Source organism: Corythoichthys intestinalis, unplaced genomic scaffold, assembly GCF_030265065.1.
Source record: "Corythoichthys intestinalis isolate RoL2023-P3 unplaced genomic scaffold, ASM3026506v1 HiC_scaffold_23, whole genome shotgun sequence".
Classification (NCBI taxonomy): Eukaryota; Metazoa; Chordata; class Actinopteri; order Syngnathiformes; family Syngnathidae; genus Corythoichthys; species Corythoichthys intestinalis.
In genome coordinates, this window is record NW_026651592.1 from 4,866,964 (window position 1) to 4,890,817 (window position 23,854).

General features: G+C 38.8%; 1 protein-coding gene across 1 annotated transcript in view; it reads right to left on the reverse strand.

Annotated features, from left to right (window-relative positions):
• The window catches only part of LOC130911207 (synapse differentiation-inducing gene protein 1-like), a 40,981-nt gene that overhangs the window by 4,667 nt on the left and 12,460 nt on the right, over window positions 1-23,854 (reverse strand). Inside the window, exons 2-4 of the mRNA XM_057829016.1 lie at window positions 17,756-17,807; window positions 15,516-17,431; window positions 760-906 (exon numbers count right to left, since the gene is read on the reverse strand). Coding sequence (XP_057684999.1) covers window positions 760-906; window positions 15,516-15,923 — 555 coding nt within the window. The 5' untranslated portion in view covers window positions 15,924-17,431; window positions 17,756-17,807. The remainder of the gene's footprint in view (window positions 1-759; window positions 907-15,515; window positions 17,432-17,755; window positions 17,808-23,854) is intronic.

The following is a 23,854-nucleotide window of genomic DNA, read 5'->3' on the forward strand; positions in this document are numbered from 1 at the left end:
TTGTCTGATTAAATATTATTATGTTCTACTCGATATATACTTAAAAACTTTAACGTATTAAATATTTAAAATGAAAATTTTTTTTCCTTATTTTCGCATGATTTTGATGATCTGAACAAGTCATCAAGTGAAAATTTCTTTACAAAAAAAAGTTGTTTTTTTTAACATCGCAATATAATATCGCAATATATCGCCAACCCCAAAAAAATCGCAGCAATAGTTTTTTCCAATATTGTTCAGGCCTAACGGTTATCTGGCTGGCTGGCTCTATCAATGAGGTGTCTTTTTTTTTTTTTCTTTCTTTCAGGGACTTGACAACCCTAGCTGTCGCAGTAAGATAGCATAGATAGTGATAGTGTCTGAAGTACAGAAATACTTTACTTTTTGATGTGTGTCGTTTTGTTTCTGGTACTCAAAATTAGGAGACCCGGGCTAAAAACTCGGGTACAAAAATACAGGACATTGGACAACCTTCTAACGTTTTGAGGCTAATTACTTTGCGGATCCCCGGGGTTCTGAGAACTAAACACTGAAACAAAAATCCCCAATTAAAGCATTAAAACCCTTCTTTCTTTACGTCTATTTAAATGTTAAATTCAGATGAGTTCGTTTGATCCATTGCTTTTAACTTAATCCCGCAAATCTTTGTAATCCCCACATTTAAAAACACTGAATCTGTTGTTAGTCTATCGCTGCTAACCGCAGTGCCAAGTTGAATTTTGTCAAGTGGGTGTAAAGGCGTGCGTGCGTGTGATTTACCTTCTGCGAGAGGTAGAAGGCGGCGATGCCGAGGGGCCAGAAGCAGCAGAGCATGGAGAAGAAGGCCAGGCCCAGGTAGTCCTGAGGGATCATCAGGGGGAAGTTGCTCTCGCTGTCGCTATCGCTAAAGTCTTCCATGGACGAATCCTGAGGGCGCAAGTCAACAAGGTCAGAAAGGGTGCTTTTTTAGATCATGCCTAACTCATTTCTGCTATTGACTGAGAAAGATGTCCAATGCATTTGAACTGGGAGGGATCGCGGCAAAACTCCAGATCTTACGATGAAGCCTTTTAGGGATAGTGGTTATTGTCTTAACTCATTCACTGCTAGTTTAGGTCACGGAGTATACAGTGGGGCAAATAAGTATTTAGTCAACCACCAATTGTGCAGGTTCTCCTACTTGAAAAGATTAGAGAGGCCTGTAATTGTTAACATGGGTAAACCTCAACCATGAGAGAAAGAATGGGGAGAAAAAGAAAACAGAAAATCACATTGTTTGGTTTTTAAATAATTTATTTCCAAATTAGAGAGGAAAATAAGTATTTGGTCACCTACAAACAAGATTTCTGTCTGTCAAAAAGGTCTAACTTCTTCTAACGAGGTCTAACAAGGCTCCACTCGTTACCTGTATTAATGGCACCTGTTTTAACACATTATCGGTATAAATGACACCTGTCCACAACTCACTCAGTCACAGTCCAAACTCCACTATGGCTAAGACCAAAGAGCTGTCGAAGGACACCAGAGACAAAATTATAGACCTGCACCAGGCTGGGAAGACTGAATCTGTAATAGGTAAATCGCTTGGTGTAAAGAAATCAACTGTGTGAACAATTATTAGAAAATGGAAGACATACAAGACCATTGATAATCTCCCTCGATCTGGGGCTCCATGCAATATCTCACCCCGTGGCGTCAAAATGATAACAAGAACGGTGAGCAAAAATCCCAGAACCACACGGGGGGACCTAGTGAATGACCTACAGAGAGCTGGGACCACAGTAACAAAGGCTACTATCAGTAACACAATGTGCCGCCAGGGACTCAAATCTTGCACTGCCAGACGTGCCCCCCTGTTGAAGAAAGTATACGCCCAGGCCCGTCTGCGGTTCACTAGAGAGCATTTGGATGATCCAGAAGAGGACTGGGAGAATGTGTTATGGTCAGATGAAACCAAAAACAGAAATTTTTGGTAGAAACACAGTTTCTCGTGTTTGGAGGAGAAAGAATGCTGAATTGCATCGGAAGAACACCATGCCCACTGTTAAGAATGGGGGTGGAAACATCATGCTTTGGGGCTGTTTTTCTGCAAAGGGACCAGGACGACTGATCTGTGTAAAGGAAAGAATGAGTGGGGCCATGTATGGAGAGATTTTGGGTGAAAATCTTCCATCAGCAAGGGCATTGAAGATGAGACGTGGCTGGGTCTTTCAGCATGAAAATGATCCCAAACACACAGCCAGGGCAACAAAGGTCCTGGAGTGGCCTAGCCAGTCTCCAGATCTCAACCCCATAGAAAATCTGTGGAGCGAGTTGAAAGTCCGTGTTGCCCAACGACAGCCCCAAAACATCACTGCTATAGAAGGGATCTGCATGGAGGAATGGGCCATAATACCAGCAACAGTGTGTGAAAAGCGTGTGAAGAGTTACAGAAAACGTTTGGCCTCCGTTATTGCCAACAAAGGGTACATAATAAAGTAATGAGATGAACTTTTGGTATTGACCAAATACTTATTGTCCACCATGATTTGCAAATAAATTCTTTAAAAATCAAATAATGTGATTTCTGTTTTTTTTTTTTTTTTTTCACATTCTGCCTCTCATGGTTGAGGTCTACCCATGTTGACAATTACAGGCCTCTAATATTTTCAAGTGGGAGAACTTGCACAATTAGTGGTTGACTAAATACTTATTTGCCCCACTGTATGTTGTGGTAGTTAGTCAGAAAAAGGGAAATTGATATTGACAACGACTACTGATGGCAATAGATGTCCAATCCATTTCCACTGGGTGCCATATTTAGCCAAAGGGTTAAGCTATGTGAGGTCACTAAACAAATACAATTCACAGAGCAAAATACACACAAACCACACTTATTTGTATTTGTCTTTTTCAATTATTACAATTTCTTTTCAATTGATTCAATTTTATTTAGAATTATTGATATTATTACTGATGGCTTTTTAAAATTTGTATTGTTTTTTACTGATAACTATTTAAAGGAACACTAGGGAACTTTGCAGTTTTGGTCGATTTTAGCGACACGGTTGGACAAAAGCGGTAGTGTTTGCCTTAAAGTGCGTATGACACCAAAAGCATGTTTATTTCATATTTCACGCGGTGTTTTATGCTCCTGAATGAAATAGACCGCTTGGATGTGTGTGGAAGCGATCGTTTTATATAAGAGTGGGAACCTCTTGGTACCCCACGATACGATACAATTTGCGGTACAAAGCTCACAATAACGATGATCTGACGATATAGCGATTAACGATTATCGATACAGTGGTCAGGTAATCATTCTTGGATATTCTACAAAAAACTAATTAACAGAAAAACAAGCTTCTGCTGTGAATTGGCCGCAAAATATTGGCTGCCATTGGCCCCGTAGCCACTCTTATGAGACCACTGCCCTGTATGAATATGATAAAAATATCAATGGGATTTTTTTTAAACCACTGCCCAATATGAACATAATAAAAAGATCAATGGGATTTTTTTAAAATGACAATTTGTGCATTAAACTGTTAATTCTTTTTTGTGTGCAAACCTGGCCACTAGGTGGCATTAAATTCAGTAGTACAGCCTTGAATAAAGAAGAATCTCAAAACTACTGCAAGTGGTTCACTCAGGCGCAGTAATTTTTTCATTTTTTGGGTCATTTATGTGTCTCCATGTTTTAAATTTTTATTCAAATATTTGTTGTTGAAGGCTTTTACCTCAGCAAAAAAATTATTGTGTGTACCCCATATTTGACAACGCGCAGGTGTTTTGTATCACGGCAGCAGGTGCGTCATTTGTATACTTGCATTCACGCGTTAAAGCAAGGAAGTCAGCCTGATTATTTTTACTGACACATGACTCACCAGCAACCTGTCAGACCTCGTCCGGGTTAACCTCATTCAGTCACATGACCTCATTCAGTCAAAAGGCACCAGTCTCGTTTTGTCACTGCTAAAAATGAGCAGCTCTTTGAATGATTTCATTGCCATTGACATCAATAAGGTCCAATCCATCCAGAAATATGATTGATAAAATAATTAGCAGAATCTGCTAAAAATACGTGAAAAATTTCATGAAAATTTGTAATTTTTTCTCAAAAGAATATGAAGAACAAAAAATTAATACAGATCTTTATCTTAAAAACAAACACAAACTATTCTTTGTGAAAAAGTAACAATCCTAGATCAACGTCATTAACTACAATGTGACGACTTGATGGTTTGAACCTGGATTGGGATTGAAAATGAAGTCATTGGCTGCCATTGATGGCAATAGACGTCCAAACTATTTGGACTGAAAGGGCAAAAAACTCCAAACTGCGGGGATTGGCAAAACTGCAAAAACCACAAATCCCACCCAATAAATACCCCCAAAACCAGAAAAAAAAAATCACACAAATAGGAAAAACCAATGAGCACTTAGGGCACTCATTGGCTGCCATCGACGGCACTAGACGTCCAATCCACATTGACTGGGAGGGGCGGGTTTTGCGACAAAAACATCCCAAGTCATTTTCAATTGTAGAAACCTTGAAATTTTCCAATTTCATAGTGTATCTCCTTATACAGTTTCATCAAATTTACATAATTTACACATTTTAGGAAATGATGGTGCACAAAAGTTAATGAGTTCTTGCCAAAACTATACACTTTCACCAGATTTTGACATAAACGTCCGTATTCATTTCCAATGGAGGAAAATAGTACCCATAATTCCCTAAATTCAATGCAAAAAAGCCTAAAAAGCACAAAAAAACTATGGAAAAAATGCTAATAACTGAACCCCCCCACTGAACTGGGAAAAATGCCAACATCCACAAAGCCTACTAAAACCAGAAAAAAAAACTCCTCACAAAACACCAAAAACTCACAAAAAATTGATAAACCTTTTAACACTTTTAGTTTTTGTCTCAGTTCCCCTAAAATTTGACAAAAAACATCCCTATTCATTTCCTATGGGGGGAAAAATGACCCAAAACACCCTAAAATCAATGTAAAAAAAAAAAGCTCAAAAAAGCACAAAAAACTATGAATATGTGCAAAAAAAAAAGACACCCCCCCCACTGAACTGGGAAAAAAATGCCAACATCCACAAAAAACCCCACCGAAACCAGAAATGAATCAAAACTCAAAAAAATTGAGAAACCATGTAACACTTATTTTTCGTCACCATAGGGCACTCATTAGCTGCCATTGACGGCTCTAGAAGTCCAATCCCAATGACTGGGAAGGGCGGGTTTTGCGACAAAAATATTGCAATTTATTTCTAATGGTAAAAAACTTGAAATTTCTCAATTTCATAATGTATCTCATTCTACTTTTCATCAAATTCACATAATTGACACATTTTAGGAAATCAAGGTGCACAAAAGTTGAAAAAAATGAAAATAGTCTAAGCGGGGAAAAGCCAACAGCCACAAAACCCCTCACTAAAACCAGAAAAAAAATTCAAACATTCACAAAAAAATGCAAAACTATGTAACACTTGGTTTTCGTCGCTATAGGGCACTCCTTGGCTGCCATTGACAGTTCTAGATGTCCAATCCACGTTGACTGGGAGGCAGTGGTTTTGTGACAAAAGCCTCACTATCATTTCCAATAGGGGGCAAAAATACCTAAAATACCCTGAAATGGATGCAAAAAAAAAGCTTAAAAAGCGCAAAAAAATTGCTAAAAGGCAAAAAAAAAAAAATCAATGAAAAAAGTGCAAAAAACTGACCTTGAAAAAAATGCCATTATCCACACAAAAACCCACCAAAACAAGGAAAAAAAAAAAAAAAACCTCACAAAAAATAGAGAAACCATGTAACTCTTTTAGTTTTCATTGCTATAGGGCACTCATTGGCTGCCAGTGATGGCACTAAGCGTCCAATCCCTGTTGACTAGGAGGGGCGGGTTTAGCGACAAAAATATCCCAATTCATTTCCAATAGCGTACCGCACGAATGCTATTTTTAGACCACAAGGCTGCGTGACGTCACCATCGTTAACCGGAAGTGGGTCAACATAGAAGCGCCCTTGCATACAACCCATGTTAGTACTGCGTGTTTTCTGCTGGTAATCTTTCAAAAAAGAACATGTTGAGTGAACACTGCTGCTATGGAACTTGTAGAAACGACTCTAGACATTACGACACATGAAGGATGTTTTCTTCATATGTTTCCTGAAACCAAAAACTCAGAGGAAAAAATGTGAACACTGGATCAACTTGCAGGGACGTCCAAAAGACCAGTTTAATGCCAGCAAGGTGAAGCCATTCACCTTCATATGCAGTAAACATTTTGTTGGGGACCATGGTCCGAAGAGGTAAGCCATTTTGATATTTAGAGCCCGAGCACCAAGTCCTATTGTAATGCAAAGGATAATTATAATTCTTTTTTCAGGGCAAATGAAAATGGCCAATTTGGAGGCCTGAACATACTGGAAAACCCATCAAAATTTGGACATACAGTACATGCTGCTTTGCGTAAATTTCGATAATTTTGCAACGTTGTGAAAAAAATGTAACAAAATGGCTCAGTGGTGCCCCCTTGAAATTTTCAAAAAGGCCTCTCCTATTAGATTTTTTCAACGTAGAGCGATGAAATTTGGGGAGTTCAGCAAAACTGCTCCAAAAACTTCCTTGCACTCATTTTCCAAACCCAATAAGAAATCGGGTATTTTGGATCGAATGTGAAATTTTTATCGATTTACAGCCTAGGGCACAGGTGTCAAACCAATTCCAGAAAGGGCCAAGTGGGTGCAGGTTTGCTTTCCAACCAATGAAGAGGACACCTTTTCACCAGTTAGATCTTTTACATGTGTAATCAGTTAAACTTTGTATGGTGCTGCTTGTTTCAGCAGGAAGTTCATTGGTTAAACTCTGCGCGTTATCGGTTGCCTATGGAGTTAGTTGGATCCTCCTCAAAATTGGTAAGACTGTTCATGAGACATATGAGATCTCAAGTTTCAAAATGGTGAGTTTTTATCCATGGGCCTGACCTGGGCGGGGTTCAAAATTTGTCCATTTTTTTTGGCAGAACGCCAAATTGAGTAAATGACTAATAACTCCTTGATCCAAAGTTCAGTCTTTTTCCTATCTGACAGGTATGTGAGGTATCTCAGTCTCGACACAACTGCATTGAAATATTCCCCGTTAGGCCTGGTGCCCCCTGCTGAGAACAGGAAACGCCCTTTTTTACTAGACAGGCTCCAGGTCAAACGGGAAAGTGAATATGACCATCGCCATTTTGTCTCGCCACAAATTTTGGTCATAACTTGGCAGACATACAATATATCTTCGCCAAACTACCTGTGCTTGGCGAGAGTCGTACCCTGAAGGGTCCTGTAGGGGTCATTTTCATCAACACTACAGTGCCAACTAGTGGCAACAGAAAGTCACTCATTTTACCTATACACGTCCAGTTTTTATTTTTAGATTGGTCATTGTAGTTTCAAGACCTTTTGTAATACATTTTAAGGCCCATGTCTACATGTCTCTGTTGCCTTGACGACCCTTTATTCGCTATTAAAAGGAAGTATGTTTATTCAGGAACTTAGGCAGCTTATAGAGCCACGGAATTTTACACACTTGGCCGAATTGGCCCAATTAGAAGATTCATTTTGGTTTTGATTAAGGGCGTGGCCGCACAGCTCAGTAGCGCATCCTTTTTTGTAGGACCCTCTTCTTTAGGGTTTTTTTTCTTTTAGGTGTGTGAATGTATTTCTAATCCCCCCAAAAAGAGGCGACTTTCGTGCATGTTATGTTCTCATGAAATTATTAGAGGGGGACGATCTGTCACCACCCTGACCTGCGTGCTGTCCGAGTTTGCGTGGCGTCAAACTGCGAGGGCCCGTTCAGTCATGCTTGTAGGCCTTATTTTTTAGCGTGGCATTTTGCCGTGCTGCTTCTGTCAGACAATAAATGACCTGAAAAAAATTTAAGTGGTATCTGACAGCTACTGTTGTTACCTTTTCTGTTGTAAAGAAAAAACTTTAGTAAAGGGGAAGTGTACATAAATTAATAGAATTAAGATTTTTAATTAATGAAAAAATTAAAAGTGTCCGTTGGCTGTCACTGAGTAGCATTTGCGATCGCTACACAAAAATAGCAATATAAATTACACCCAAGAACGGTCAGAGACATAAGACGACCAGAGGATATAATATATAAGAAATACAGGGCATATGGTGGTAAAGGATAGATTGTTGAAACAGGAGAATGCCAGTGGCGTAAGGGAATGCACACAAGAAAAAGGTGTCGTTAAAAAAAAGCTACAATTCGATCAGGTCGGCTCTTTTTCCTGGGTTTTTCAGTTCTCGACACTCAAGCCATCTCTTTAACTGAACATTTGTATGTTCTTCCATATATTAACCAGTGAATTTGGCACAAGGGATATTTTCAGATAGAATTGGTAGGTTTAGCTCATTAAACATCTCGTTCGTACACTAGTTACATGTATTTAGCATTAGGGACAAACGCGAGCTTGACCCGCCTAGCAACAGTTATCGCTGTTATACTTAGCTAACGTTATGAATTTTAATTTGAAAAAGTGACGTGTTGCGTGCGGTACGCCGTTGAAAGTACCTTGAAATTTTCCAATTAAATAATGTATTTTGTTCCATATTTTCATCAAATTCACAAAATTGACACATTTCAGGAAATCAAGGTGCACAAAATTTGATGACAGTTTTTGACAAAAGTGTACAGTTTCACCCAAATTTGACAAAAACATCCGCATTCATTTCCAACCCTATTCATTTCCAATGAGAAAAAGAAAAACAAAAATTTCAGGAAATCAAAGCGCGCAAAATTTGAGGACAATTTTTGCCAAAAATGTACGGTTCCACAAAAATTTGACAAAAACATTCGCATTCATTTCCAATGAGGGAAAAACTGCCGGAAATATCCAAGAATCAATGTACAAATGTTAGGAAAGCACAAGAAAAACTGAAAAAGTGGCAAACTTTGGGGGAAAAAAATGCCCAAAATGTGAAAAACTGCAAAAAATAAAAAAAATTATAACAAAAACACAAAAAAAACAGCATTAAAATCAGAAAACAATTGAAAAATCACAAAAAAAGTTGAAAAGCCATGTGACACTTTTGGTTTCCGTTGCTATTGGGTACTCATTAGCTGCCATTGACGGCACTGAACAATTTGTGGTCATTACAACCCCCCTCCAAAAAAGTCCTCAAATTGCCCCAAAATTAACAGGAAGTGACCCACGAATGTCCCAAAAAGTACAGGAAGTGACCCAGAATCACTCAAAGGGGAATGAACATTCGCCTCTCCCAGTCAACATGGATTAGACGTCCATCGCCGTCAATGGCAGCCAATGTTTATGTCTGAAAAAACTTCAAACCCGTCAGAACAATAGGAAAGTTGTTGATGTGTTTCCTTTGTTTGCATGTTGTAAGTGGTAATTTGTCAAAGTTACTGCGTGTTTAATGTAAAAACAGTTCATTTTTCATCTTTAAAAAGCTAACAGTGCTCACGTTTGAAGTCTAAATAATGCGATTTCGTGCTTGGGTTGTTCCTGTCCGCTTTAATTCCCGCATGTCGGCCATTTTCTCAGGCGAAACGTTTTGGGCCGTGCGGAGTGCGACGAAGGAGAAGAAGATGCCGTGTTGCATTGGAGGTCACGCCGAGGTTTCCTTCCCGCAAGCCCGCACTTTTTCGCATGACTGCACAGCCGGCAGAATTCGGGATGAGCTTTTTGTCCGTCCTTGAGGAGCGAAATTCTTTTGACAGTGTCGAGGCAGTGCGTGGAGGAGAAAAACAAATGGAAAATACAACATGCAATTTTGGGAGACATTGCGTGGGGAGGCTTCACTCTCCCATTGGGTCGCTTCCTGTATATTTTCGCTCAATTTTTATCAATTTTGCTGCATTTTCGGGTCACTCTCTTGTTAATTCTTCTCTCACAGTCCAAATGGATTAGACATCTCGAGCCGTAAATGGCACTAAAACATAAGCATTCAAAGCTAGTCCTCCCAGTTTAAGTCATTTTGATGTCTTTTGTTGACAATGGCAGGCAACATAGGCAGAGTCTGACTTTTGGGGCAGGGGGGCACAACATGTTGATGACCCTGAAATGCATTGTCAGCAATAAAATTAACTGACAAGAATATTTATAGAATATAATAATAAGTTGAAAACTAGTTTTTTTGTGGGGCTTCTAAATCAGGCTGCTTAGGACACCTATACTTTTCGCCAAGATCGTCCTCCACGTACGCCCGCCGGTGTCGTGCCAATGTAGTTACCCTCGTCAAAAATTGTACACCCTGGGCGGAGCCACTGCGCTGCACTGATTTGTTCTATTTCTGTGTTTTGGTGATGTCATCTACGAGGTTTTTAAAACATGGCCCATCCATTAAAAAAAAAAAAAAATTCTTCTGTTGTATAACAAAACATACAGTGGGGAAAATAAGTATTTAGTCAACCACTAATTGTGCAAGTTCTCCCACTTGAAAATATAAGAGGTCTGTAATTGTCATCATGGGTAAACCTCAACCATGAGGGACAGAATGTGGGGAAAAAACCCAGAAAATCACATTGTTTGATTTTTAAAGAATTTATTTGCAAATCATGGTGGAAAATAAGTATTTGGTCAATACCAAAAGTTCATTTCAATACTTTGTTATGTACCCTTTGTTGGCAATAACGAAGGCCAAACATTTTCTGTAACTCTTCACAAGCTTTTCACACACTGTTGCTGGTATTTTGGCCCATTTCTTCATGCAGATCTCCTCTAGTGCAGTGATGTATTGGGGCTGTCGTTGGACAACACGGACTTTCAACTCCCTCCACAGATTTTCTAGGGGGTTGAGAGCTGGAGACTGGCTAGGCCACTCCAGGACCTTGAAATTCTTCTTACGAAGCCACTCCTTTGTTGCCCTGGCTGTGTGTTTGGGATCATTGTCATGCTGAATGACCCAGCCACGTCTCATTTTCAATACCCTTGCTGATGGAAGGAGATTTTCACTCAAAATCTCTCGATACATGGCCCCATTCATTCTTTCCTTTACACAGATCAGTCATCCTGGTCCCTTTGCAGAAAAACAGCCTCAAAGCATGATGTTTCCACCCCCATGCTACACAGTGGGTATGGTGTTCTTCGGATGAAAATCAGTATTCTTTCTCTTCCAAACACATGAACCTGTGTTTTACAAAAAAGTTCTATTTTGGTTTCATCTGACCATAACACATTCTCCCATTCCTCTTCTGGATCATCCAAATGCTCTCTAGCGAACCGCAAACGGGTCTGGACGTGTACTGGCTTCAGCAGAGGGACACGTCTGGCAGTGCAGGATTTGAGTCCATGGCGGCGCATTGTGTTACTGATAGTAGCCTTTGTTGCTGTGGTCCCAGCTCTCTGTAGGTCATTCACTAGGTCCCCCAGTGTGGTTCTGGGATTTTTGCTCACCATTCTTGTTATCATTTTGACGCCCCGGGGTTAGATCTTGCATGGAGCCCCAGATAGAGGGAGATTATCAGTGGTCTTGTATGTCTTCATTTTCTAATAATTGCTCCCACGTTTGATTTCTTTACACCAAGCGTTTTACCTATTGCAGATTCAGTCTTCCCAGCCTGGTGCAGGTCTACAGTTTTGTCTCTGGTGTCCTTCGACAGCTCTTTGGTCTTGGCCATTGCGGAGTTTGGAGTGTGACTGACTGAAGTTGTGGACAGGTGTCTTTTATACCGATAATGAGTTAAAACAGGTGCCATTAATACAGGTAACGAGTGGAGCCTCGTTAGACCTCGTTAGAAGAAGTTAGACCTCTTTGACATTCAGAAATCTTGCTTGTTTGTAGGTGACCAAATACTTATATTTCACTCTAATTTGGAAATAGATTATATAAAAATCAAACAATGTGATTTTCTTTTTTTTTCACATTCTTTCTCTCTTGGTTGAGGTTTACCCATGTTGACAATTACAGACCTCGCTAATCTTTTCAAGTAGGAGAACTAGCACAATTTGTGGCTGACTAAATACTTATTTGCCCCACTGTACGTACTGAACGTAAAAAAGGGAATGTTTTACTGTTTTACTCGTAGGATGACCTATAAATGTTATTACTGTAATTCAAGTCCAGTATGGAGTTTCTCTAGTTTCATAAACGTCAATGTCCAAAATATATAACTGTGGTTCATTTCTGGCTTCAATTAATTGATTAAGACGACATAACTCATAACTAATGTGTGTGTGTGTGTGCACTCCCGCGGCCAGGATACAGTTTTTGACGGGGGTAACTACATTGGCAAGACACTGGTGGTGGCTCTGTTGTACAATTAGCATCAGTTGTTGTCACGTTTGAAAGCTTAGGTTTGAAAAAATTAAGTATACCCATCTTGCCTCTTCGGTCCTCAGGTGGTTTGGCTAAGCAAAGCAAACAACCATTTAAGGTGCTAGTCACATGATCTGTTCGAAAAATAATTTTGAATCATTATAATTTTTTTTTTTCATTTCATTCATTTTTGTTGTTCGTTTTATTGCTTTGCAACTTTTATAGACGATATTTACTGGAAAACTTTTAATTTTAAAATCATATATAGGAAAGTCAATTACATGCAATGACACTTTTCGGCCACTGGGGGGGTGGCATCCCTCCTTTAAACTCTGCGTATGCCAAAAAACCCTGCTTTGAATGAATTTTAACATCGAAAAGTTGGAACGGTCTAAATCGGTCAAAGCGCATGGGCTATGGCGCAAGTCCAAAAAATGAAGGGGAAAAATTTTTTTGAAAAATAAATGTCGGGAGTTATTTTTTTGTCTATGATGTGATGCGGTTTAACTCCGATTCGTCCTCGTCTGACCGCGTTTGTAGTCGGTCGTCGGAACAGAGCTGTCATCTGACAATTTTTACCTGCGCGGAGCTTTATGCAATGTGACTCCTTGACAGCTTCGGCTCGCCGCTGTCCCCAAAATACTTTTCTGGCGTCTATTAATAAGTCCGGCGACGCATTTATCGTCCTCGCAGCAGCAGGAGCGAAGGATGTGTCACACATTTTAATGATGCGATTACACTTGCCAATAAATTTTAGACAGATTCTTCAAATATTTTCATGTCAACTGGAAGTGACCCAGTCCTCCGTGCCTCAAAATCACTGGATAGTTCCCCGAAACCAACAGAAAGTGACCTGAAATGCCCCAAAATCGACAGGAAGTGACCCACAAATTCACCCACAATAGGGGTGTGACAAAATATCGAAATGGTGATATATCATGATACTTTTTATCCCAAAAGGTTATCGATATGCTCCTGCCAAGAATCGAGATAGTGTTTTAAAAAGGTGTCCAAGTCTAAAAGAAATAAATCAATAAAAAGGAACCAACAAATTGCAACCAAAATCTTCCACCATAATAGTGTCTCAGTTAACTCAAAGGCTGCATTGACGGTGCTTGACGCCCAATCCATTTAAACCAGGAACGTTCATTCATTCGAAACCAGAGCATTCACAGTCATTCTGTCGGATTTTCAGGGCATTTACAGGTCATTTCCTGTTGAGTTTGAGTCACTGCCTATTCATTTGGGTGATTCCCAGGTCACTTCCTGTTCTGTAACTCAAACAGGAAGTGACCATGGGCCGAGTTTGACTTTTGGGGCAGGGGGGAGCACAGCATGTTGATGACCCCGAAACGCAGTGTCAGCAATAAAATTAACTTACAACAATATTTATAATAATAAGTTGACAATGTGTCGTGCCAATGTAGTTACCCCAGTCAAAAATTGTATCCCCTGGCGGAGCCATATGGAGGTAGATTTGTGTCTTTATTATTCAATCAAAAAAAAAAGTTGCTTCAGTCAAAAAAAGTTGCTTCTATCAAAATATATATTGTCAAAAATTAAAAAAAAGTCGCTTCACTTAAAAATATTTAACGCGATTAATGCATGCGCTGCACGACCCACTCACACATTGTCACGCTTAATCTGTAATGGCGCCGTTTTACCTATATAGAGAGATAAAAGGCGGTGTAAAATGAGTAGAGTGAATTTTGGCAGCATTTGGAGCCTTTTTTTAATTGGCTAAAGCCTTACAATCCCTCTCCCTACGATTAGAAATATAATGGGAAGCAATGTGGGGAAGCAAGGTAGCAATTGATCTTTTTCTTAACACCTTATGTTACTTCCCAACGCAGAGAAGATATATCAATTGGTAGCACTACACACAGTCATGGTTCCCCTTCCCATCATGTATTTGGGCACGGCTACAGTATCATTTACTGAAAGCTCAACAAATCCACTAGATGGCAATATTTAGTCACAATATACAAAGTCACAAGTCTTTCTATCCGTGGATCCTTCTCACAGAAAGAATGTTAATAATGTAAATGCCATCTTGAGGATTTATTGTCATAATAAACAAATACAGTACTTATGTACTGTATGTTGAATGTATATATTCGTCCGAGTTTTATTCATTTTTTTCTTAATGCATTGCCAAAATGTATATGATCGGGAAAAATTATCAGGAATGTTTGGAATTGAATCGGGAGCAAAAAAAAAAGCAATCGGATCGGGAAATATCGGGATCAGCAGATACTCAAACTAAAACGATTGGGATCGGACCGGGAGCAAAAAAACATGATTGGAACAACCTTACCCTACCTAGTAATTCTCTAATCTGACCAAAGCACACAGTCCCAGTTGAAGCCTGGGACCGTGTGTATTTTTGTGTTAGACCAAGATTGAGCTTTTTGGCAACAAACACTCTAAGTGGGTCTGGCGTGCCACGAAAGATGCGCATGCTGAAAAGCACCTCATACCCACTGTGAAGTATGGGGGGGTGTCAGTGATGCTGTGGGACTGTTTCGCTTCCAAAGGCCCTGGGAACCTTGTTAGGGTGCATGGCATCATAAATGCTTTGAAATACCAGGACATTTTCAATCAAAATCGGTTGCCCTCTGCCTGAAAGCTGAAGATGGGTCGTCACTGGGTCTTTCAGTGGGACAATGACCCTGAATATATGGCCAAATCTACACAGAAATGGTTCACCAGACACAAAATCAAGCTCCTCCCATGGCCACCTCAGTCCCCAGACCTTGTTTTTTTGGCAAAAGGGGGTTGTACAAAGTATCAACACCAGGGGTGCTAATAATTGTGACACACATTATTTGATGTCAAATAATTTTTTCTTTATGTGGGATTTTTTCGCCACTGAACGAATGCACTTGTATTGAAGGTTGGATTTTTCTCTTTTTCTCCATTAAGGTCCCATATTATTTGAATTTTTAAAAATTATTAGAAGCTAAAAAACACATCTTTTTCAGGGGTGCCAATAATTATGGGGGGCACTGTATGTGTGTTACGTGACTCAGAAGGGCCCCATGTTGCCTGGGGCCCCTGGGGACCCTTGCTACGCCTCTGCCTACCATGCATGTTTTGGGATGTGGGAGGAAACCCACGCAGGCACAGGGAGAACATGCAAACTCCAAAGGAAGGCCGAAGCCCTAGCGGATGTGCTAACCACTCAGCCACCGTGCCGCCCTGCTTGAGCATGTTACTCTAAGAAGAGCCAACAACGGCAGAGTCAGACAAGGCGGCAACTTACATCTGAGTCGGGTAGCAGGTCATCTTCATCATCCATGCTGTAGGAGGCACTGTGGAAGTCTCCGTGCGCCTCCGCCAGCAGCTTCCGTTCTAGCGTAGATCCTGGCCCGATGTCCACAAAGGTGGTCTCCAGGTAGTCCTTGCTGAGAAGCGAGTCCCCGTGGCTCCAGATGGGCGCGGCCGGGTAGAAGGACTCAAAGGTGCGGGGCAAGGAACACGGATCCAGAAGTTGATGCGGCTGCTGAACGTCCGGAGGGTGACCGCAGTATCCCCTCCACGCCATAGGAGGGTAAGCCATGTCCTCCTCGCATTTGACCAGCATTCCCTTGAAGACTCCCCCGGGAGCCGGTCCCGAAGGTGGGTTTTCGCCCAGTAGAGGGTGCTCCAGCTCGTCTCGGTTCTCCATCATGGCTGGCTTCGACTGGCATCCGCGCCTAAAATGTAATCTGCAAAATCGGACTCGCCCCCCCCCGAGGACCGCACAATGGGATTAGATGCTTTGCCGGCTGCTAGTGTTTCAGCGATAATCCATCTTTAATCCAATTCTATGATTTCTCTCTCTGTAAAAGCTCGGTCGCCGAAAACAACAACACACGCTATGTCCCTCGTGGGTTAAGAGTCCCGAAGCCTTCGATCCGTGTTTTTTTTAGTTCAAGAAACTTTCCGACGATGGATGACTAACGAAAAATCCAATCCTAACGGAACAGTATTGTTGTTTCCAGGTCACTGGTAGTTCTCGAGTTCACCAAAAATCTGATTGTCTTAGCTGATGACCAAATGGGTGTCAAGGATGGAAAAAGAAATTCCAACCGTTGCAGAAAGCCGGGGTGATTTCAAGGTGCTGCTTTGTCGTCTGACTCTGCCTGACGACCAGTCTGGGTTGTAGGATTATCCTATTAATCCTTCCCGTCAAGGATTAGAAAAAAGTTCTGGGTGGCAATGAGAGTTGAGGAATAATCATAAACTAATGAATCCGACTTGAGTTTTCTTGATTTAAAATGCTCAGGTTTGTTGTCTGTCTTATTGTGACCAATCCAGGGTGTAGGATTTTCCCATCAGTCCTTCCCGAAAACGGTTCGAAAAAAGGTTTTGTTCTAGAACAGCTGTGCATTGACCGCAAACTAAGGTAAAAGAGTCATAAATGGTTGTAAATACAAGTTTTAAAGATTAGGGAAGACATTTCTAAATGGGTGTGGTTGTTTTGGAATGATAGTATAGTATCAGTCCTTCAGAATTCTGGGATGGATAAGTCTCTGAACGTTCTTGATTTTGGATGCCCAAGCAGTTTTGGTCTGGAACAGTTGCAGAGAGACAGCGAACTAAGGTTCAAGGCTCAAAAACGCCTGTGGTTTCAATGTTAAATACTATAAAAAAGGTTGCACAATTTTAGAATTGTAAAGGATACGTCATTCCATCTAGGTTTAGAAAATCAGGGATGGATGATTGATAGAGAAGTAACGGGTAAGATTTTGTGATTTTTGAGGTGCAGGTTCGACCAATCCAGTTTTTTTGGTTTGCCTTTTTGGTTTGCCTTTTACCCAAAGTCAACTGGGAACCATGTGGATTGATGGCGTGTCTCAGATGGCTGCTGGTTGATTACGCCCAAGCATCAGTCAAATTTGCAGGCGGATTGGGGCCATATTGGAAGGCGGTTAATCTGTAAAAGCAATGAGGCTCCAGAAATAGAATCCTACGGTGCACATTGACAGGTCAGCCAGCCCTCCGGAACGCGCAGTCCACCGCTGCACCGCGTCATGATGAAGGAATCAAAAGAGCCGCCGTGTTGATTTACTGCACGCCGACTTCACCGAGCTTCGCTGGGATGTTTTTTTATTTTTAAACGTAGTCGGTCCAACTTCACAAGGTTTAAGTCTGGACAAACGAGGAGCGCCGTGCAGCCCACGAGAAAGAGGAGGTCTATTAAAGAGAAGCAACAAAGACATTTCAGCATCAACGTTCCCTTGATCAAGAAACAATCGTCCATCAGGAGCATGCGGATCAATGCGCATCAATCGCGCGCTCGCAAAACTATCATCATTCCCTTTTTAAACTCGGTCTTTGAGAAGACTGCTGAGTGAAGTGTAAAAACTCTCAAAATCCCAAAGAAGAACTTTGAATTCAATTCTGGAGCAGAGCAGATGTGTTCTACATAAACTTTATATAACGCGTACCTTTGGGTAAGACGGCACTTGCTCGGAGTTTAGAAAGTTACTTTCTGGATCAATAGACTGTAACGCTTACTTAGTTCAGCTTGATGGGTTCCAGACGTCCTCAAATGAGATCAGGAAATGCTCTGCAGAGACACATGAGGAGTAGGAGTTATATAAAAACAATGTTTTGGAACATAAGCACTAAAGTTGCTCCATTTTTTTTTTTAAGTATTACAGCTTGTTTTGAGTGTATCGTCACCTTGAATAGAAGGTAAATGCTATGATCATGTTTCAAATTGTCTTTCAAATCACGTTTCAGTACCATTTGAGCTGATAGACTTCCAAAAAAATGCAATACTTGACGAATTTTCATGAAAACTGCTAAATTAATTACCGTATTGGCCCGAATATAAGACGGCCCTGATTATAAGACGACCCCCTCTTTTTCAAGACTCAAAGTTTGAGAAAAGACTTTTTGAACACCAAATTAGTTTTTATACAGAAAATAATGACAGTACATCTGAAAAAATGATTAGAACAATATATTTGAGAGAAAAAGCATGTTATTTTGACTCATTCAAATCTTAATATCTGAACATTTAAATATGTAAACTAAAGTGCAATTACATTCATAAATGAATGCTTTTTGAAATGTAAATAAACCAATCTATTGTGATAAAACAACTAAATTGCAATAACTGCATTAACCATCAAAGTGAAGTCTAACTGTAACTAGTCTTGAAACAAATCTGAAAAAGGAAAAAAAAATGCAATGAAATAATGCAAACTGGTTAAACTTGAGAGTAGATGAGATCTGTCATGACAGAACATCGCTTCAAAGCTATCTGGCGCCATCTGCCGTCGTGAATGGGTATAATGTCTAGACCGCGAATATAAGACGACCCCCATTTTTTCAGTCTTATTTCAATACAAAAAAAAAACACTGTTTTATTTTTGGGCCAATACAGTAATTAATTCATTTAAATTTACTAAAGTGTTTAAAAAACAGGAAATCAAAGCTAATTTTGCTTTAATTTTCTTTTAAAAAATTTTGGGGGTAAAAATACTACTTGTTTCTGTAAAAAAGTATGGCAAATTTTCTGCTTAAATATGATTTTACAAGAAATACTATTCTAAAAAAGAAAAAAAGAGTAATCTGCTAAAAACAATAGCTTTTCTTTAAAAATACTTTTTTTTTTTTTTTTTTTTTTTTTTTTTGTAACAAAGTAACACAGTACATTTTCATGAAAATTGATCAATTTCTCCCCAAAATCTGTCAATGTTTTTGTCAAAATTCAGTGGGGGAAAATTGTAGTGATGCGCAACTCATTTAAAAAAAAAACAAGAGAAAGCACAATCAAGCATATTTAAAGGGAATGACAGCCCCCGTTTCTGATTGTCTGTGAGTGGAATTGTACGAATTAATTATTTAAAATCATCTGAAAAAAGGCAAAAGTAGGGCAAATTAAGTATTGAAGTAAAGTATTGATCAACAAAAAAGTGCAAGTCTCCTTAAAATTTCTGGCCAAAATTTTCTAGTGATACACGAATTATTTTTATTTAAAAAAAAAAAAAAAAAAAAAAAAAACAAGGGCTAGATCAAGTATATTTAAAGAGGATGAGAGCCCCTACTATGATTGTCTGTGAGTGGAATTTTAAAATTGTTTTGTTTTTTTAAAACTATTTTTTGACCCAAAAAAATGGTTAACTGGACGAGCTGACAGTTAATGATCATATTTCAGTGCTGTTGATGTAAATGTAAGCGCTCCAGAACCAAAAACAAAAAAAATCTCCATTGGCGGTCATTATTTTTGACAAAAATCAACTGAAAGTGACCCATAAATACCCAAAAATCACCAGAATATGACCAAAAATCAACCAAAAGTCATTCCTAAGTGCCTAACAGGAAGAGATCAAACAACACAACCACAAAAAAAAAAAAAAAAAAAAAAAAACCTCAATTGGCAACCATTATATTTTTTTTTACCAAAATCAAACTCCTTAAAATTTGCCAAAATAATCATAATGTACAGGATGTGACTTGGGAACGCCCAAAAATCATCAGCGAGTGACCCAAAATCAACAAAAAGTGACCTGTAAATACCCCAAAAGCAACTCACACAAACCCACACAAAAAAACTCCATCGGTGATCATTATTTTACGACAAAAAAAATTGACCAAAAACCAACTGGAAGTGACTATAAGTCAACTAGAAGGACCATTGAATAGGAAGTGACACAGATATTCCCAAAATTCACTAGGTAAGGCTCCAAAATATACAAGAAATGACCTTGAAATGCCACAAAATGTACAGGAATCAACCCAAAAATTTCAAGGAAGTGACACAATTTCCTCATCGCCTACCTTTGACAATGATAGACATCTAATTCAATTAAACTGTAAAGGACTGGCCCGTGAATGCTAATCTTTCCATGCCATTGACGGGGCTAGACGTCCAATCCAACTTCACTGGGATTTGCCCCTCCCACTCAAAAGAGATTGGACATCAAGCATCTTCAATGGCACTGAATGTCTTCATTACAAGGGCGTGGGTTTGCTTAGGGACGGTAGGGACGTAACAATACCAGCTTTTCAGGATGCTTAAATTATCCCCACTAATTTGTAAGCATCCTCATTTGCATTATATAATTACTTCAGTTATATAGGTAATTTAGATCGTCTTCCCATATGTTGTAAGGATAGAATTGATCCTACCATTATTAAGTGAATTACAATACTTTCATTATGTTCAGACTTACACTGACCCCTTTTCACTTGCTGAATGTGCCAGTCCATTTTTTTCACTCAAATGCCCGTTTGATTGGCTGATGACTTGAACCCCCCCTTCCTGCACACACACACACGCATTCACAGCCCGACAGAAATACAACATGCCGCCTCCCCCGCCCCCTTCAAAGACGAGGGACATTAGGAGTTTTTTCCGCCAGCAGCAGCCACTGTAAGTCATGTAAAAAGACGTCAATGTTGTGGAGGTGGGGAGCACTCCACTAATTTTGCTCCTGCTACAGTGCTTCAAGTCGATTTTACTCACTTCGATTTCTTGAAATAAGAAAAACAGCTAGCTGAAAATAAGATTAACAGATGTATTTCAAGCCAAAAGTTTTTTTTTTTATATAATCTTAAAAGAAAAACTTGTTTGTCACAAATGTTCTTAATTCAAGAATATTGTTCAAAACATTATTTTATTACATTTTTTTTCTCTTCTTGATTTAGGTGAAAAATGACCAGCTTTCAGATGTATGGGCTCAATACGAACAAAAAGTAATATTGGTAACACTTTATAATAACTATCCGTTTTACTAGTTAATAGATCATTAGTAAACTGTTGATAAATGATTTATTGTTGATTTGTGAAGTATTTGTTAACAGTTTGTTAAGCATTTACAGGGTGTTCCAATATGGTTGACCCCATTCTAAATGCCCATGCTAGTTGATGGATCTTAATAAAACTATATACACTTTACGTTGAAGGTCATAAGTTTTATTGGTTAAATATACAAAGAAAAGTACAAATATTTGTTGGTTCTATGTTAGATTTTCATAAATGTGCAACATGAGCGCTGCCTGCAAAATGCCTTGTCAAAATGCCTTTTCTTTTGAAGTGAATGGCATTTCTTAACCTGAAAAGATAGAAATGCCAAAAGTTACACACAAAAAGTTGAAACGTTTCTACACAAACTGTGTTTCAGGTTAAGAACACCCTGTAAATGCTTAACAAACTGTTAACAAATATTTCACAAATCAACAATAAATCATTTATCAACAGTTTACTAATGATCTATTAACTAGTAAAACGGATAGTTATTATAAAGTCTTACCGTAATGTTTACTTAAAGTAAGTGGAAGAGTCTGACACATTAATCTGTTAACTAACCTTTAACACTCAAAAAGAAATGGAGAAAATTATTTGACTAGATTTAACAAAAATTATCAGAATAAGATGTACCGTAAATTTGCAATGTGAAAGTTTGTATAAGTCAATACAGATTAATTTTGAATTAATCATATAGCCTATCAATTAATTAGGTTCATATTGGTGAGAACTGTAGCCCTGACCCCCATTCACCAAATATGTTTGGTCTTATTAATGTCCCGTCCCCATCAAAAAGTGTACATACAGGTTATGCTGTTATATAGTCCTTATCAATATTAAGACCAAACCTACGCACTTGCTTCATTTTAAAACACTCTTGCTTATAACCACCAATAGACGATGTTGTCTTTACGCAATCAATGGAGCATTTCGTTTACCAAGGGCGAGGATTGCATCATGAAGCTTCCTATTCAAACCCCCCCCAAGCTACTGCATCTTCATTCCACGAGTGATGCACTCAGCTTATTACAGCTGCCCTCCTCCTCCGTTTGGGATTTTGCAACGCTAATAAAACTGCTACAAGGGAGGCGACAAGGACGCGGACACAAATCACAAAGAGCAGCCTCCTCACCAAGTAGCTCACCTTCGTGTTTTCATTCCAGCGATAGGGGTGTGACAAAATATCGAAATGGTGATATATCGTGATACTTTGTATCACAAAAGGTTATCCATATGCTCCTGCCAAGAATCGAGATATCGTTTTAAAAAGGTGTCAATGTCTAAAAAAGAAATAAATAAAAAGGAAAAAAACAAGTTGCTACCAAAAACTTCCACCATAATAGTGTCTCAGTTAACTCTAAAGCCTGAGTATTTATTTTTGAAGCAACTTATTTTTCATTAAATAATAAAGACAAAAATGTCCTAGCCAAAATGTGGCCCAAACACATATCAACATTACTTCAATCAAAAAAGTTGCTTCAATTAAAAAAAAAAAAAAAAAAACAATCCAAAAAAAAAAATAATAATTCAAAGAAAAATAGCTTCCACATGCTTTTTTTTCAGTTTCTAATTTATTTTTGCATTCAAACATATTTTTTAATGAAACGACTTTTTTTTTTTTTTTAATTGAAAATATATATTTTGATTGAAGCAATTTTTTTTTTTTTTTGAAGCAGCTTTTTTTGGATTGAATACTAAAGACACAAATCTACCTCCGTATGGCTCCGCCCAGGGGATACAATTTTTGACTGGGGTAACTACATTGGCACGACACCGGCGGGCATACCATATTCAATGGTTGACGATCTTGGCGAAAAGTATTGCCTATCCAGCCTGATTTAGAATTCCCCTCAAGAATGATGTGATCTCTCATTGTCAACTTATTATTATAAATATTTCTGTAAGTTAATTTTATTGCTGACACTGCGTTTCGGGGTCATCAACATGTTAAGCGCCCCCCCCCCCCCCAAAAGTCAAACTCCGACCATTACTTGAGCTGAGCCTCAAACGGTATAAAAAAATTAATGAAGGAGGATCTATGTATAACAAAAGCACAACTGGCTAACTTACATAGCAAAAGTACGCTAGTCCAAATGCTATAAAATGCTATAAAACTTTTTAACAATCATCTTAACAAATGGTTCAGACACATATTCCCACAAAATAGGCTTAATATACGTATCAACTAAATTACAAATTCATTAAAAAAAAAATAGCTCAAACAAAAACTTAGCTTATGTTGGTCTTAACGAGGAGCACCTGGATTCAGCCATGTGAAATGCGGCAGACTAGAAGGCAGTGTATAAAAGTAAATGCAAACACTTTCAAAATAAACCATTACAACGCCACTTTAATTAAACGAATACTCGAAGCAGCAAAATTTAATTCGAATCTTTTTTTCTAATTTTTTGATTAAGCGTTGCAGCACTAGACTTAACCAAGACACTATTATGGTGGGAGATTTTGGTAGCAACTTGACGGTTCTATTTTTTTATTTTAATTTTTTTTAAACATTGTCACCTTTATAAAACGATATCTCGATTCTTGACAGGAGCATATCGATAACCTTTTGGAATATAAAGTATCACGATATATCATCATTTCGATATTTTGTCACACCCCTAGACGTCACCGCCGTGCGATATCAAGAACAATGGCGACCTACTCGTTAAAATAATTTTACAAATTTTATTAAACTGAAAACATTAAGAGGGGTTTTAATACAAAATTATTATAACTCGTACTAAAATTTATCTTTTAAGAACTACGTCTTTCTATCCGTGGTACACTTTAAAGGTCTGTACTGAGTGATCATCACACACTAACTCGTGGCGTTAGCATAGCATTCTCGTTAA